Source organism: Sphaeramia orbicularis, chromosome 10 (genome assembly GCF_902148855.1).
Source record: "Sphaeramia orbicularis chromosome 10, fSphaOr1.1, whole genome shotgun sequence".
NCBI lineage: Eukaryota > Metazoa > Chordata > Actinopteri > Kurtiformes > Apogonidae > Sphaeramia > Sphaeramia orbicularis.
The window spans coordinates 29,282,874-29,299,362 of NC_043966.1; the positions used below are offsets into that span (position 1 = coordinate 29,282,874).

The 16,489-nt window shown below is 38.3% G+C and overlaps 2 protein-coding genes across 4 annotated transcripts; one reads left to right on the forward strand and one right to left on the reverse strand.

The window, feature by feature from the left end:
* Positions 1 to 182: 182 nt before the first annotated feature.
* On the forward strand, positions 183 to 12,261 carry LOC115427135 (protein phosphatase Slingshot homolog 3). Of its 3 annotated transcripts, XM_030145556.1 has the most exons (18): positions 184 to 341; positions 1,908 to 2,059; positions 2,719 to 2,729; positions 3,270 to 3,307; positions 3,411 to 3,594; positions 4,944 to 5,059; positions 5,193 to 5,261; positions 6,119 to 6,184; positions 6,321 to 6,503; positions 6,617 to 6,710; positions 7,664 to 7,792; positions 8,020 to 8,066; positions 8,217 to 8,363; positions 8,819 to 9,019; positions 10,003 to 10,222; positions 10,328 to 10,429; positions 10,556 to 10,651; positions 10,832 to 12,261. In XM_030145556.1, the coding sequence occupies exons 5-18, from the start codon at positions 3,556 to 3,558 to the stop codon at positions 10,964 to 10,966; spliced, it is 1,644 nt and encodes a 547-aa protein (XP_030001416.1). In that variant the 5' UTR covers positions 184 to 341; positions 1,908 to 2,059; positions 2,719 to 2,729; positions 3,270 to 3,307; positions 3,411 to 3,555; the 3' UTR covers positions 10,967 to 12,261. The 3 variants fall into 3 exon arrangements, with proteins under 3 accessions (XP_030001414.1, XP_030001415.1, XP_030001416.1); XM_030145554.1 differs by lacking the exon at positions 2,719 to 2,729 and having other exon boundaries at positions 183 to 341; XM_030145555.1 differs by lacking the exon at positions 2,719 to 2,729 and having other exon boundaries at positions 183 to 341; positions 1,946 to 2,059.
* A 44-nt stretch (positions 12,262 to 12,305) lies between these two features.
* Positions 12,306 to 16,165, reverse strand: mrpl18 (mitochondrial ribosomal protein L18). The gene is made up of 4 exons (XM_030145557.1): positions 15,934 to 16,165; positions 15,640 to 15,808; positions 12,639 to 12,873; positions 12,306 to 12,543 (listed from the first exon to the last, which is right to left on the reverse strand). Exons 1-4 carry the CDS (start codon positions 16,019 to 16,021, stop codon positions 12,466 to 12,468), a joined length of 570 nt encoding a protein of 189 aa, XP_030001417.1. The 5' UTR covers positions 16,022 to 16,165; the 3' UTR covers positions 12,306 to 12,465.
* Positions 16,166 to 16,489: the final 324 nt, after the last annotated feature.

The window sequence follows — 16,489 nt, forward strand, 5'->3', positions numbered from 1 at the left end:
TTTGATAATCGATTTGTTAATAACGTGGAGAATGTGTGGCTTTTAATTTTAGAAGTACTAGTATAATGGTTAGGTTTCACGTAAATGTTTTTTTTTTTTTTTTTGTAAATGATTAAATGATTTTCGCAGTGGTTTCTGTCCACCTGACGTCACTGTCCACTCCTCGGGTAGCTTCATTTTTCCAGCTCGGCTCAGTGAGCTGACAGTCCGCTGTGAGCCACCGTCGCTGCTGTAAATGGTAAAACCCCCACTGTGGAAAGCAAAGGAGGGCGGAATAAGGAGCAGCCCCTACTGGAGGAGCTACCCAGGTTTTAAAACCCAACATTACACCAAGCTAAAAGGTAAGACTTTCGCCGTTTCCCCCCCTTTATTTTTCGCGTATTCGTGTTCGCGGCTAACGTTCTCCTCAGCTGTTAGCTTGTCTTCAGAAGGCTACAAGTCAGATCATGTTGTCAGTGTGGTTGACTTAGCAGCATTTACAACTCGACATGCAGGATCAAACCAGCTCGATCTGATTACTCATAAGTCAGCAATGCCAGGACTTAAGTTGGCATTTTAACTGCAACCTGCAAACTATTTTCTCATAATCGATTTGATAAAGTCTGGCAGAACAGTGTTGAAAAACAAAACATGGGCTTCTGTGTGAGACTATGTGTCAAGTATGCCTGAAATCCTTAAAAGGAAAACAACGTGAACTGGGCTTAATGTGGGTGTTTTCAGACAGTAATAAGAAGTACTCAAAGCAGATATTCTTATTAAGTTATATATTAGTTAAAAATATGATGTGTTTTTACATCTATTATGCTAAAAGCAGCATTACATTCACTGGGATAACTGTATTTCTAGTTAAGTATTAAAACCAAATTTTGTAGTCTTACTTTCTTTTTTAAGTAATTGATTTTTATTTGAGAAATTGTCTCCCTCCCAAATTCTGTATGTGACCACAAACAAACAAACAAACAAACAAACAAACAAACAAACAAACAAACAAACAGCATCTTGATCCTGGGTTGTTACTCATTATATAGACTCAGAACTAGAGATTTAACTTGACAACATATTTTGACATTACTTAATGATATAGTGTAACTATAGTGAAGGACTCTAGGGTAAGACCTGAAATAAACAGAATAAAATAGAATAGAATATGTTTATTTGTCATTCTAGCATGTACAGTGAAATTAAAATGCCATCTAGCACAAACCATAAACCATCATGAAAAAAAACGAAACAAATAAATATGATTAAACAGCTAAAATAAGAATAAAAGGACAAGCACAAATGTACACATAACCACACATTCCTATCATTGCATCATCCCAGTATTGCACCTAAGATTGTATTATTGGAGTAGTTGTTATTGACTATTGTTTAATCCAAACCTTGATTTAAAAAAACAACAACTCATATTTCAGTGTTTGCCCCCAAAAGAGAAGGGGTCAGAGATGCAAATTGTGGAAGATTTATTACAGTTCTGGATAATGATGTTACAATCCAAAACAAAAAATATTTCTTTGAGCTCCTGTCAAAGTTTGAAAAAGTCTTTAGATCGGTTTAATCTTGTCCATTTATACAGTCACAAACCTTCTTTTTAAACATTTTTTGTCAAACACACCTTTGTCTTATCCCCTTATAATAAACTATTCTACAGAAAGAAGTAAAAACAACTTGTCATTACATAACCTCATCTCTAGCTAACAAATATAAACGCAAGTATGCATCATTGTCCTACACTGTCATCATATGGACCAAAAATATCTTCAATGGTTCATAAAGCTGTGACATACTCCTACCTGTTGTCCTTAAACTCTGTTGACGTCTTATATAAAACCTGTGTATGACATAAAACTGAAGTGAACCAATCATAGTGACAGCTTGTTTATTAACTGTGTCATTTCCACACACAGAATAAATAACAAAGTCGCTCTTGTCAACCTGACCACAGTACGCTTGGAGGAATCGAGGAACCTGCAGAACTTGTCTGAGCCTGCCAGCAGCAGACGTGTACTGTGCAATGGCTCTGTTAACCCTGCATAGGCTCCCATCCATCTCTGCTCCAGTGAGTTCACTCAACCCAAAACTTGTATATGCAGTCTTCACTTATGAAAATATAGTTTGCTCTGTCTATGAAAAGGGAATAATTTAAGCCTAAAAGAACTGTTCATGCTGCTCCTGGGTGTAGACTAGATGTCCACTGCTTTTATTGATGTTATCTCTACATTTGCCTAAAGTGGCATAGCTGCTTGTTTTTCAGTTTCCCAGGAATTTGTTTGCACAAACACGCCACAGCTTTAGTTGTTATCAAAGTTAATCTCCCATTTACATGCATTAACATTGACTGTATTGCATAATTTGTCTGAAACCTCACCGCCACTGTTAAACACATTCAGTACATCACTTATCATTGTATCATATGGCTCTGTCTCTGACTTTTTCTCTTCTCATTTTGTCATTCATTAAGATGATTTAACGCTATGATTAAAATGCTGCCCCTCAAAAAACCCACAGGATGTATCATTTTGACAACACCACAAATGACCTGACTGTGGGTCCAAAACAATTATTTTGCCTATTCTGCCACTTTATCTAATCACTCTGCTATCTTAACTTGTGTTTTCTGCTTTTTTTTCTTTTTCAAACCATCATCGTTCCTTTTCCTGGCCCCTGCCCACTTCTCCTCTTTAATTTTTTTTCCTTGACTCTGTCTGGACTTGTCAGTTGCGTAACAGGTAATGTTACTGTCTCAAGTGTCTTTCTCTTGAAACCCTTGTTACTACAGCTACTTCTGTCTCTCCGCTCTGCTCACTTGCTTTCTTCCTCCTCTCCTTGCACTGTATTTCTATGTTCTTTAAGTTCACTGCTTCTCTTTGCTTTATCCCCCTCCCTGCTTCCTTCCCTTTGCACACATATCACTCATATAAGTCTTCCACTTCTTATCTGTATCGCAGCACATTTCACTCCAGTGAACACTGAACACTTCTTAGATCATTTGTTTCTGCACTTCCCCAAACACATCACACACTGTCTCTAATGCTTGCATCTCATAAAATGATTTTTTTCATCATATTTGTCCTCACAGATGCATTAGAAACAGTGTCACTCTGTAAGAATACATAAGAGGTTCATTCAGCTTTGATTCGTCAGAAAATCCTTCAGAGTGTTGTGACGTAGTGCAGCAGCACTGCTGACTGTTTATACACCAAAACAAAATCACAAACATCACAGAGGCTCATTGTCTCCTTGATAAGGCTGTTTTGTTCTTTTTTCAGGATGAAAGCTTCCAAAAAAGAGGGCGACTTCAGAAAAGGTACAGCTCTTTGAGCTGTCACATTGTTACTATCCTAACAAAACTATCACAAGATACTTTGATCACAGCAGCATCAAATTCAATTTTCTCTGTCTGACTGTAGGGAGAGCTTCGCTCTCGTAAAGGGGGCGGTGCTTCTGCTGGAAGAGGGTCAGAGGGAGGGCCTTGATGAAGAGTCTCCTCCACCTACATCTCCCCTGAAGCAGAGTGAGAACACGTCAGACACACGGCACAAACAGCTTCATGCTATGATTGAACAGCTCAGACCAGAGGACACCATCAAGCTGGTGAGCTCTCAGACAACAGGTGTTGGAAATTAGTTCCATGAGACTTGAGAAATATCATTTGCAAAAAGTACGTCTTTTTCCTCAAATCAAATCTCAATTTAGGATCAAGAGATGTTGAGTTAGATAACATATTGAACAAGAAGTGAAGAATCCTTTGCTTCTTTGTACAAAGTCCCTAAGTATTAGGAGTACCACTTATCAAGTCAGTGCACAGTTGGAATATGACATGACACCTCAGGGAGACATAAATATTTTGTAAGCAATGTAGAACAAAGTGATCCATTGCGTTACTTGTAGAAGTACGTGGGGCTTGGTTCAAAAAAAGTTGAGACACCCTGGTGTGGACTGAAGGTTGAGGGTTTTCAAGTGTGGGCACGTTATGTTATAGGGATTTAGTTATTTTAATACCACAACATGCTTTCTCAGTTACATTTTCTATCAAAACCACTTCTCTCCTGGCACTGTTTTCAAAACTGGCCTAGCACTGGCAGAGCTTCCTATGCTGCCAAAGAACTAGCCAACCAACTAGATAACTTCTACCCCTATTTTAGACCAATAGTAGAATCCATCTGGTTGGTCAGAGTCAGTGTACAAAACAATTTCTCTTATTCATCATGCTTCAGGACATGTGCAAAGTATTCAATTGTACATGTCTATATTGCGATGAAATTACAAATGATTGATCAGCCTTGTTTCCTGCCATTGTAATGATTGGCTGATGTGTGGATCGGTTCTATTACTTTTGTTTTCTCCTCATCTTTTTCAGTGCACTCACAGACAGCTAGCGACAGTTTGATTTTGACTTTACTTCACCTTTAAAAATAGTATCACATTCCCAGGTGACTATTACTGTCACATTATACAAATGTTTGTACTGTTGAGTAACTAAACCTGAGGAAAAACAAACTTGGACTTCATGATATTCTTTGCCTTAAGGATGAAATAATTGGACGTTTGTCAATATGAAGAAAATGATATTCAAATGTGAGTGTATGTGATTGGCTACTGCTTGCATATCTGCTTGGATATTGATGAAAACACATTACTCATTGTTAAATACACTGTTTGCTTTGGAATTGGATATTGGAAATATGAAATATCCAAGTCTTGGAGGTAAATGACGGCATGTGTAATAAAGACAACACAGGTTTGGTCCTTTAAGTGGACTGTAGCCAATAGCTGGGTTACTCTATAAACATAAATTGACTTCCCTGATTTGATTTTCCTGTGAAGGCCAAGGAAAATATACTGCAGGGGATATTTTGTGTAATCATCCACGTTTATCAGAGGTCATGTTCCTCACTTTAGCTTTGTTTCCCTGTCCATATGGCCTGGAAACTGTCTTGCAGGCGGTGCAGTTGGAGTCTGTCAACCCCGTCAGAGTCAGGTATCTGATCGTTGTCTCAACGCTCGGAAACAAACAAGAAAGCATTCTACTAGGCATGGATTTCCCCAACTCAGACAGGTGTGTGTAACCAATATCACGGTTTCACATGAGCTTCACTTTCCAGTCATTTAACAATTTCTGCTTAATCTTTGACCAAACAAAGGCCATTCAGCTGATTTCCTCCTTGTTTTGTTTTTGGTTTTTTTTGTAGTGATCTGTGCACCATCGGCCTGGTTATGCCCATATGGAGCGACACACAGGTGTATTTGGATGGAGACGGGTAAGAAACATTGGAAAAGAAATGGAGGATTAAATTAAAAGTGTTAAATCACAAGTGAGGACTTTGTGAGGCTGCAGCACAGACGGTACAGCCTAATGTCTGGGATTCTGGCCAGAGATAATATGAATGAGTAATGACTCTATTTATGGAGTTGAATCACTCTCCATAAATTACAGCTGATCCTATCACTAAGTCCAGTCCTTGCACAAGCATGTAGATCATGTGTCTTTGCAGTGAAAAGAAAGTAAAGGGGTTAGTGAGAGTTTACTGGTGGCAAGTTGGGGTTAATCTCAGTGTTTGTAGTAAACTGACTCCAGAAGCTTAAATTTACACCTTTACTAAGTTGGAGTGTTTAGTGTGTGATTGTATGTTATTCTAAACCTTGTAGAGTTAAAACCGAAATGCATGGTTTGCTTTTGACAGTAAGTGCTGCAAAGAGGATGTAGAAAAAAAAAAAGTGTCAGTTTCAGAGTTGGCACTGAGAGTTAAAAACAGTAGTGTTGACACCATGAGGTAGGTCTGCTGTTCAGCTAATCTGTTGTCACATGCCAAGTGTCGAACAAGACATTTTTGATGGGTTTCTGTGTTATATCAGCATGTTCGACCTCATCAAGCTGCATCACACATCCAACTGCTGATTTTCACTCTGCCTTCAGATGATTTTACACCAAGCATCAGCTCATTTGCACTGAATAATTGAGTTATTTTTCACCATCTTTATTGTAAATCTACTTAAAAACATATTATTTCTCAGAACTTACTTCCTCATTTACTTTTTGTTCTCTTCCTCTCTGGCTGTTTTTCCTTCTATTTGACTTATTATTTAACTTGATATCATTATTGTTTTATATCCATAGTGGTTTTAGTGTGACAACAGCAGAAGACAAAAGGATCTTTAAGCCTGTTTCCATGCAGACCATGTGGTGAGCACAAACACTCATAATGCCCCTCCTGTGATATTCAGCTTTAGATCCTTAAAAATTTCCAAAGCCTTTTCTCACATCCTCTTGACTTAATGTAGTGATATTGTCTTCTCTCCGGCCTTTACATTGCTGTAAGGTCAGTACTGCAGGTGTTGCATGGCTGCTGTGAGCGGGCAGTGAAGGCAGCAGTGATCCCAGGTAATGGCCTTGAGTGGGCTCAACACTACCACCAGCACGTCGAGTCTGACCGCTTCTGCCTCAATGAATGGGAAGCTATGGATGACCTTGAGTCTGTCAGGAGGGACAGTGAAGGACAAAGGTGGGCCCATCTTTTACTTTAGTTTCTTCTTCTTATTATTATTATTATTTTTTTTGTTATGGGTCTCTCCTAGATAAATAGTAGCTAAATGTCACTTGCTCTTGTGTGGGCAGCTCTGAAGACAGAATGTCCAAGGAGAGACTGATCAAAGAACACTTGAGGGACATCATGATGACTGAGGACCTGGACAGCCTTACGTCTAAAATGGTGAGCTATATGGACAGATAAGCAGTGCTAGTCAACTCAAAAGGTTAGTTCAGTTGTTTGAGGAACTTATCCATAATCAATGTATTGATGCAGTTCATGGTATCTGGTACACCTCTAGTTGGCAGAAGCAGACAACAGTACTGGCACAGAAGCAAAGGGATGTACTGGTGGATGGGCACAGCAACACTATATTTTAACCACATGATAATTGGGTTTGCAGTGTTTAGTATTTTAATGTTAAATACTTTGACTGCTTTTCACTACTTTGCTGAACTGACTCAGTGTTCCCATGTCCACATACTCCCGTGTTCTTTGAAGTAAAGGTTTCTGTCACAGGAGTTTGGTGACTCTGAAGAGAACTGATATAATAACTCTAGTTCCCCTTCAGAAAGAGCTGTGTGAAAGGAAGGTAGTAAGGAGTAAATATACTGAGCAAAAATATTAATATGGAGTGGAAAAATATGGAGTTGTGATTTCTTACAACCGGCCCCCTCCGTGTCCACATGAATGTTGCTGAATGCCAGATGCCACTACCATGCTCTAACAGACAGTAATCTGTACCACACTGATCAACAGAAGAAACTGTGTGGATTTAATATATTGTGCAACACCTATTGCTATTAAAAAGTTAGTGTCACATGGTGCGTTTATATTTTTGCTCAGTGTATATTCTTAGTATGAGTATATTTAAACTTTCTGCAGGTGGCTAAAATACTTTGCACTGCTGCCATGCATTACTGTGGAGAGCATTGCTTTGCTTCTCCTCTGGTTCTTTTGTATGCTTCTCCAAACTGACTGCAATCTACTGCAGGAAAGACACTGACTGGATTCATTCACTATGGATCCAGTCATGTAAAGCTAAGGTCAGCCATTTACTAAACAAGTGGACAAGAAAAAATAAAATGAAAGGAAATAGTCTGAGCATGGTGGGTATCTTTACTTTGCTCCTGCAGGTGCACGCTGCCCTGCAGACCAGAATAGGATTCGACATGAGACCCTATAAGGAGTACATTGACAATGAGATTCTGGTCACGATGGCTCAAATGGACAAACCCTCCAAAATATTTGACTACCTTTACCTGGTGAGTGTTTGCTAATCTGCAAGTTGGTCATTATTAACAGAGTTTCATCACCACAGTGAGATAGTTTAGTCAATAAACTGACGGAAATGTGTTTTCATCAGGGTGCTGTCATGTGACTCTGACTTCCCCTTTGTGGAAGATCTGTTTTCACTGTGATAGGGAAGACCAAATTTTCTTTTTATTTGCTCTGCCCTTAACTGAGTTTTGCTTTTCTTCTCTGGTTTCAGGGCTCTGAATGGAACGCAGCTAATATTGAGGAGCTGCAGAGAAACAAGTCAGTGTTTTCACCTGCAACATTTTTCTTATACTCTGTGTATTTTTGCAGCTGCTTAGACTACTTTTCATTGTTTCGTGTCATTAGATACACATTGTGTTTTGCTGAGTCACCGCTGTGGTGTTTAGCTTGTGTTTGTGTGGTTTTCAGTGTCGGGTACATTCTGAATGTGACCAGAGAGATAGACAACTTTTTCCCCGAGTCGTTCACATACATGAACATCAGAGTTTATGATGTGGAAGCCACTGATCTGCTGTCTCACTGGACCGACACTTTCAACTTTATCAACACGGCAAGGTAACAAAACCCCAAGTGCCCACACAAACAGAATTCCGAAAGGATTCCTGTTTTATAAAGTACTATTAGAAAAACACACAGCTTCCATTCTTGAATCTAAATAAAGATGAAAAGTTACATTGGGCTTAGTATTTTCCTACATCAAATATGAAAGGAGTTACTTTTGCAAACTTGAACAGTACTATCCCCCCCCTTTGCTGATCCTCTTTACCCTTTTTGTATGTTTCATGTCATTCTTGTAGTTTGTTTGCCACAACAGCTTTGCAAGGTTATGCTATAAATGTTAAAGCCATTTTCTTTCCTTTCCTTCCTTTATTTGACAACACTCTTGTAAACATTGTTCTCTGAGTGGCACTAAAATGACTATTTGTGTTTCCTTTCTGTCACTTCCTGCTATTTTTCTTGGATATCTGCAGATGTTTGATTGAGCTTCTCTTGATTTCTTTGCACTGCAGAAAGAGCGGGCAGGCGGTGCTGGTGCACTGTAAAATGGGCGTGTCTCGCTCTGCGTCCACTGTGATCGCCTACACCATGAAGCACTATCGCTGGCCTTTGGATGTAGCACTGGCCTACGTCAAGGAACGCCGATCCATCATCAAACCTAACGAAGGTTTCATGAAGCAGCTCCAGACCTACAGTGGCATCCTCAACGCCAGGTCAGACATGACATAAGGCTGAATACTTTTGCTTTTTTGCCATTAAATATACTGTTTTCAGTTTTAAGTATTTAATATCTGAAATGTATCTATTTCTGGATCTTTTTCTCACCTCCAGTTTACATCTAGACACAGTGTGTATATAATGTTGGGTTTTGAAACTTACTGCTACCAATTACACCACTGGTATTGACTATTCTTAATGGAAATGCAGCTTTTCAGTGCCACTGAAATGAAGCAGACTACAAATTAACTGACAGCTACGCTGATAGCAGAGAGTTTGTATTGTGGTTTTATTAACAATGTTTTAGTGATGTACATTTAACTATATTTTAAAGGGGTTATATGTAGTGTTGATATTCCAAACTCTCAACAGCAGGTAGAAATTGTATACCAGAACACACCTAGGACATCTAGCATTTATATATAGTATTATATATAAGTATAGTATATATATAGTATTTTGTGACTGTCTTTGACTCGAAAAGTAATTTCTTGGTGGTTTTCATCCCATCTTGTCTCTGCCTGACACTTTGGTCAAAGGCCTTATGCTGTCAGTTTTCCTCAACATGGAAGACCAGCAGAGTAATACAATACTCCCTCTAGTGGTTGCATATATATCTACATATATACTGGATATTCAGTTCACGTCTACAATCCAGTTCATTGGTGTCTTTGGCAAAACTTTAGAGCTATTTATTATTTACACTGTAATTAAACTTTTATGGCTTTTTTTTTAGATATTTGAAACAGAAATACTTAATATAATCTCTTCAAAGTCTAAATATTTCCAGAAGGTCAGAAAATATTTTTCTTAATTTATTAATGATCTGGAATAATGTTGACTGTCATTTTGTGCTTTGGTAATGTTTAAGAACAGGTATCATTTTGATATCAGAAGCAGTTCCTTGATACCCAACCCTGCATGAATGTGAGCTCCTGTGATGGTTGTGATTTACACTCAAATTTATTGTTGGTTCAAGCCAACAGCGCCACAGTACGCTATGGAGGCGCAAGTCAAGAGACCAACGGCAGAAATCACTACGCAAGGAGGAAGCAGAGGACAGTGGAAAACCAGGAGAGGAGGAGGAGGATGAGGGGCTTGATGATGATGATGATGATGATGATGATGAGGAAGAGGATGTAGAGAGTGAAGATGAAAAAGATTTAAGTAGCCCAAATGACTCAGACGACACAGGAGAGGTACAGACAGTTCATTCACCTGTTACATTCTGTTATCAATTTGATGTATTACAATCAGAGAGGGGATATCTTGTATCATCATGATTTACTCTGTTAATATTCCAGGTATTTCAAGATTCTGCTCCTCCATCTGGAACTGATCAGGAACCTGCAGCATCAGGACCTGCAAGCGTTAATCCTACCATCACAATAAATGAACCTGGCAAGGTGCGAACACAAATCCACTCACATTGTATTTTGAAACAAGTATCTCGATATCCTCTGTTTTTATGTTGATCCTACTTTATCTGATTGTTTATATATATTATTTTATTTTATTTTTTTTATTTTAAGGTTGCTTCAAGTGTTAATCGCAGTGGCAGGATGAACCTGTTTTCTCTCATGCAGTCCATTAGTGAACTAGACGATGACCAAAAAGGAAATGACCAGGTAAGGGTGAATGTTGAGAGGAAAGACTGTAAAGTGACAGGTACAGTGACGTCCATCTGCTGTCCTTATTTGTCTTTTTTATGTAAGTGTTTTTACAGGCTACTTCTCATGGCAGTATACTGATATCTTATTTTAGCAGCTGTGTAAACAAACCTACCGCTCCTGCGTTCTTTTTCATAGCTGCCTGGCAGTCCGAGGCGGTCTCCAGTGCAGCGGAGGCGTAGTCATGGGCGACGGGGTCTGATGCACCAGAAAGCATGTGTGGATGTTTCACCAGAACCTCGAAGCCTCCAAGAAGGCGGTCAAAGCAAATAGAAATAACGTGTTGAGGAGACGGTAGAACAGGGAGCTTCAAGAGGGAGATGGATGGTTTAAAGAAGGTAATGGATGCTGCGAATTCACAGCCTGAAGGAAAGTGAACTGTCGTAACATGCCAAGGTTTTCATACACCACTACTGTCCAGCACAGCTTTATATTTGAGATTATTTACAGATGATGCAAGTTAACTTATATTTAGCAGTTCTTGATGCATCTGGAGGGTTTTTATACTGCTGCAGTATTGTGAAAATAGATCAAGGACATGGTGGCTGAAGTCAGTGTCGGTAAACACTGGTGTTTGCAGTTTAGTCAGTGTTTGTATCCTGTTTCACACACACAGATGTACCTGTCTCTCCCTCTGTGTAGCATCCATCACCCTCTTAAGCTCCTTTGTTTCCTTTTTTGCTGTGTGTCACCACTCCACAGAAAATATCTATGCAATTACTGTTCTCTTTGACTTTCCTCTGAGGCTGTATGCTGCCAAACTAAGCTAAAATGTAACGGTGTTTTTTTTTTTTTTCATGTTCTCTTATTGTAAGTCTTTTCACAAGACGTGCTCTCAAATGGAGGATTTTATTGTATACCACTGTATCGAAGTTGTGCATCAAGGACCAAGTTATGGCCAGTTTTATGGCACAAGCCTGTTTGCCAAAAGATATACTCCAACGTGCCAAGAAACTCGTTTCTTTTTCTTATATCAGTGCATCAAGAACTAATGTTACCCATTGTATCTTATTTCAGTCTGTCAGGGCCGTATGAGTGCCTTCAAACTGAGAATGAGAAAAGCTGGTGTGGTGGTGGCTGCATATTGTATGTATCTTTTCTTTGTATGATTGCAGTATAAATGTGACTTCCAAGTTTTGCATGTATGCATGATGTGTGTACACAAGTACTGACACATAATTGCTGATAACCTGGGTGCACGTTCTTTGTTTTGTAATGACTTCTGAGAGCAAAGTCTTCAGGGTTTTCTTGTGTATTTATGATCAAAGTAAACTGCTCAGAATACCGTTTCCAGAATTATCATCAATCTACACTGAGGTGGGATATTTTCATTTCATGCTGGTTTTAATTTTTATCTAGTGTATCCAAGTGGAAGCTAACATTATTTAGTCTGCATGCCCATCATGCACTTTATAATCACACTGTTCCCACTGCCTGAGCCAACATCATGCTGTACTGTGATCAAAATGATTGATGAATTTCTTCTTTCCGCTTTAATGTATGAAAACTCCACTGTCTGCACCTCACAGCGAGCACTATGAGAGAAAAATAAATGATTATACTCAAAGCAAAGGTTTTTGTTTCTTCTTTAAATAACACCAGACAAGAGCCATTTATGTTCAGAAATATATTCACAAGAACAGACAGGACTAGATCCTCTTTAGGTGGTCACACAGTGCTGGTTCATCCTTGTGTTACACAGTCATAATTCACAATTGTAAAGAAAGGGCTACAGTACAGACTCATTTTACAAAACAGATCTGCACCTAAATTCAGGTGCCAATGTATTTCCTCCGTGGTTCACTGAGGATGATTCCACTGTCTTTCATTGCCTTCCTGAATGACTGAGCCTGTGAAGAGAAAGTGGAGATGAGATAAATATGGAGCGGGTGATGACAAAGAAAAGTCTTATTTCTAACAGCCGCCCCCACTGCCTTGTACTCACAGCATCAGACCGATATGTCCAGGGAATCGCTCTGTACACCATCCTCGTGATACCAGCCTGCTGGCAACGTTGAGCCAGCACCTCGCCCACAGCCTGACATGCTGCCACACACTTTGTGGAACTCAAATGCTTTTTCACAGCCCACTCTTTAGTTGAACAGGAAATCACTGGGACAGGAGAGCTGCTGGAGAACACCTGAGCCGTCACATGGTGCTGCGACCGTGAAAACATCAACCTGGTGATAACGTGAAAAGAAGAAATTTAGATAAGCAGGAATTATAGATGGATAATGTATCACCTTTCTTTAGTCTATACAATGTAGACGTATCTGTTTCAGAGGGAACAACTTTTAAAGACGCCAATAACCAATATAAATTTTAGAAGTCGAATGAATTTTAAAGGTTGACCCCCCCCCCCCCCCCCCCCCCCCAAGAAATTATGGCATTAAAAGCACATTATGTATTTCTGAGCACTTTCACTTTATTAGAAATCAGACAACTACTGATCTCAATATCACATAATAAATACCTAAACAAAAACTTCATTCACAGAGATGATCAAAGTCAAAGTAATTAACCAATAAATGTGAAACTGAATATTACACTAAAATATATATATTGGTGTGTTTGTTTGTTTATATTTTGAGGCATTATCCTGTAGATGGCACAGTAATTAATTATTTATTTTTTGTCTTTATTTTCACTTTTGAGATTGTGCATTAATCATTTGCTCCAACTCCTACATAACCAAATGAAATATCTTATTGTCGGTGTCCACTATATTTTCAGTAATAATTTAAGTCTGAGGGATATTTCAGAATAGCTGCTTATATTCCTTTAATGACTATTGAACCAAATAAAGTACAATTCAATAATACATACTCAAGGATATTAGAACTGCACAATCATTCTGAAATGTATGACTTGTAGACAATGAGGACCAACAAGTACTACATTGTATAAATGTTTGCTTGAGTAATTGGTATATTAACACAAATCAAGACAGTTTCAGGTTGTGTAATGGCTGTAATTATCATTTAATTACAGATGTGCAAGTGAAAAGTGGAAATTTCAATCAGTATCATGTGACCTGGCCTCTGTGAGGTGGATCTCTGGTGATGCCTGTCTGTCTGTAGTGACCATTTGTTTATGTTGTTTATGTTTACGCATTTGGCAGACGCTTTTTTCCAAAGCGACTTACAGGGGAAAACCAATTAAATCACTCAATCAATCAAATTTTATTTATATAGCGCCAGATCACAAGAAAGTTATCTCTTGACATTTTATATATAGAGTTGGTCAAAACCAGACTCTAAGTCAATTCTACAGAAACCCAACAGAATCCCATTTACCCTTGATATAATCATGTAATGAAGTCAAAGTTCTTTTCTGCAGCCATCTGTGTATACGAGGGCTGTTCAATAAGTTCATGGCCTCACCCAGAAATACTGGTTGTTATAATACAGGATGTTACATTCTTTCGTGATGGGATAGTGATGCTTGAACATCGATGGACCAAGTGCATTGCTGTAAATGGAGATTATGTTGAAAAATAAAATATAAATTATCAGTCTGTGTTGTTCTGTTCTGGGTGAGGCCATGAACTTATTGAACAGCCCTCGTATTCTACCAGCATACCCACTGCCTGTTAATATTGGTTTGCACTCAAGCATGGCATAATGACTACTGATGATTAGCGTTTTCACCTAGGATTTTCTAGCCACTGGTCACTGTGTATAATTCACAAACAATAACAATATGTTTTACTTAATCCTGAGTTTGAACGCATTGCTAGATTTTACACAAGCTGAGATCAGATTAGTTACATGTTAACAAAAAAGCCATTTGAGCATAACGTGTAGAAGACGATCTAGTAAAAAACAATCAACTGTGTTGTTAGACATTTTTGAAGAATTACATAAAAATATTCCTCTTTCAGTAGTATTTTAAAGTCCCTAAGTATGTATTGTCAGTTCATACTAGTGATGAGGATAGGGGGCCTGGCCAAGCAAAACTGTGTTTATGTAATTTGTACCTGAACTACAACTGGATATCTAAGAAAATATATGAGAATACAGTGTAAATTAAGAACAGTAAAGGTTCTAAATGAATATATACAGCATAAATTCAGAATGTAAATAACAATGTGTAAATGAATATGTTCAAAATATATACTTGTGTCTAAACTTATATTTCATAATTATCAAATACTATGATGATTTTGAATGTTTTTTTATTATAGAAAACAGCAGAAAGATGTGATTTAAATATAGTAATGAAAGATATATCACCAAAGACTGATAATCTGATCAGTATCTTAATAAAATCTTTGATTATTATTATTATGGTGCACCACACTGAACAAACACCTCACTACATTACTTTTTTGGATTCTCTCTCCATTACCATGAATTCATGTCTTTTATAACTAAAATAAAAATGATATCAGTTTCATTTTTGGATATAATGTACTCTCATATATTAAGAAAAGTGTGGTCTGCTAAATATTTGCACTTTCCTTGAGGAACAGAACTTTTTGGTATTTTTTCCAAACCATGAATAACTGCTGTATATTTTTCCTCACTCCGTTACTTTGACAATGATGATAAATTCATGTTTTTATTAAACATTTGGTTATCACTCCTTACTAGCATGTTAAAGTACTTGCTTAGACCTACAGTTTGAGCCATTATGGTTGCTGCTAAATTAATTTTTAAAACCAGATATGGAATGATTAGTATTGCTGCACAGTACTTTCTCACTCCGTTACTCGCTTGGCCAGGCCCAGGACAACTGACCAGTGAGTAGAAACAGAGAGAGGCAACTGGAGTGTCGTGTTTATCTGGTATTTGATAACTGAAAATTGGATCTGATAATCATTCAGGGTCGATCATCCATCTACCTTAGACTTCAGGGTCATTTGTTGTTGTTGTTCTTTTCTTTACTGAAGAACATACATGTATCTGAAATTGTTAGAGTACTGAAGTGCATCACATACAAACCTATGGTAAAACTCTCTATGGGGCCAGGTCGTCTTCCAGCCTCGGTCCTTCACAGCCAGAGCCATCTGCTCCAGGTTCCGTGGGTTTCTGTTCACAAATGTCGGGTTCACGGCTTCATTTTCCTCGGGGATGGGCTTCGGCTCGGACGCAGCCTGGCTCAGACACCGAGCTGAAGGGCGGAAAACGGCATTCAGATATCGGAGAGTTTGCAGCAGAGTAAAACAGAATGAACAGAAAAACGAATTCAACAGGACGATGCAGCTGATAAACATTATCCTATAGTTACCGACTTACCGGACTGTCCTGACACCACAGTCGGACGACACCGTTGAATTTGACCTAAAAGCAGCCGAACACTTCGACTAATTTCACTCAAAGCCATCTCAGCTGTGTCAAGCAAACTTTTACCATCTACGAATGCGTTAAGTTCTTAAAATACAGTCAAATCATATTTGAGGGCAGGTAGGATGAACTCCATCAGGACATGTGATACGCCATCTTTGACATTCGGACAACATCCGGTTTACGTGCGTACGTACGTCAAAAGTAGCAACGTCTGAAACAAATGCCACCATGTATAGTTCCGCTGACAGTTTTAACTCTTTATAGGGCACTCATTGAAATAGTCTGAAATTCAAAATTTCAAGCTTAGTGTGTTTTTGGAGGACATAACAAGATTTTATTACTTTTGCAAAATGCTTAAATTTTTTATGTTCATATAGAAAATCAAGGTCAATGAAGTCACTTACCCATAAGTGGCAAAACTCCCCAAACTAAATAAATAAATAAATAATAAAATAAAAATACAAGAAGTAAATATAAAAAAAAATTAATAAAAACACATGTAAGG

Excerpts from the sequence above, each read along its gene's own strand:
- mrpl18 (XM_030145557.1), bottom strand. The coding sequence starts at position 16,021 with ATGGCTTTGAGTGAAATTAGTCGAAGTGTTCGGCTGCTTTTAGGTCAA. Across the intron at positions 12,874-15,639 it reads CATAGAGAGTTTTACCATAG|GTTGATGTTTTCACGGTCGC; the intron begins GTTTGTATGTGA and ends CGTTATCACCAG. Across the intron at positions 12,544-12,638 it reads GGACATATCGGTCTGATGCT|GCTCAGTCATTCAGGAAGGC; the intron begins GTGAGTACAAGG and ends TTCTCTTCACAG.
- LOC115427135 (XM_030145554.1), top strand. The coding sequence starts at position 2,015 with ATGGCTCTGTTAACCCTGCATAGGCTCCCATCCATCTCTGCTCCA. Across the intron at positions 5,060-5,192 it reads GATTTCCCCAACTCAGACAG|TGATCTGTGCACCATCGGCC; the intron begins GTGTGTGTAACC and ends TTTTTTTTGTAG. Across the intron at positions 9,020-10,002 it reads AGTGGCATCCTCAACGCCAG|CCAACAGCGCCACAGTACGC; the intron begins GTCAGACATGAC and ends TGTTGGTTCAAG.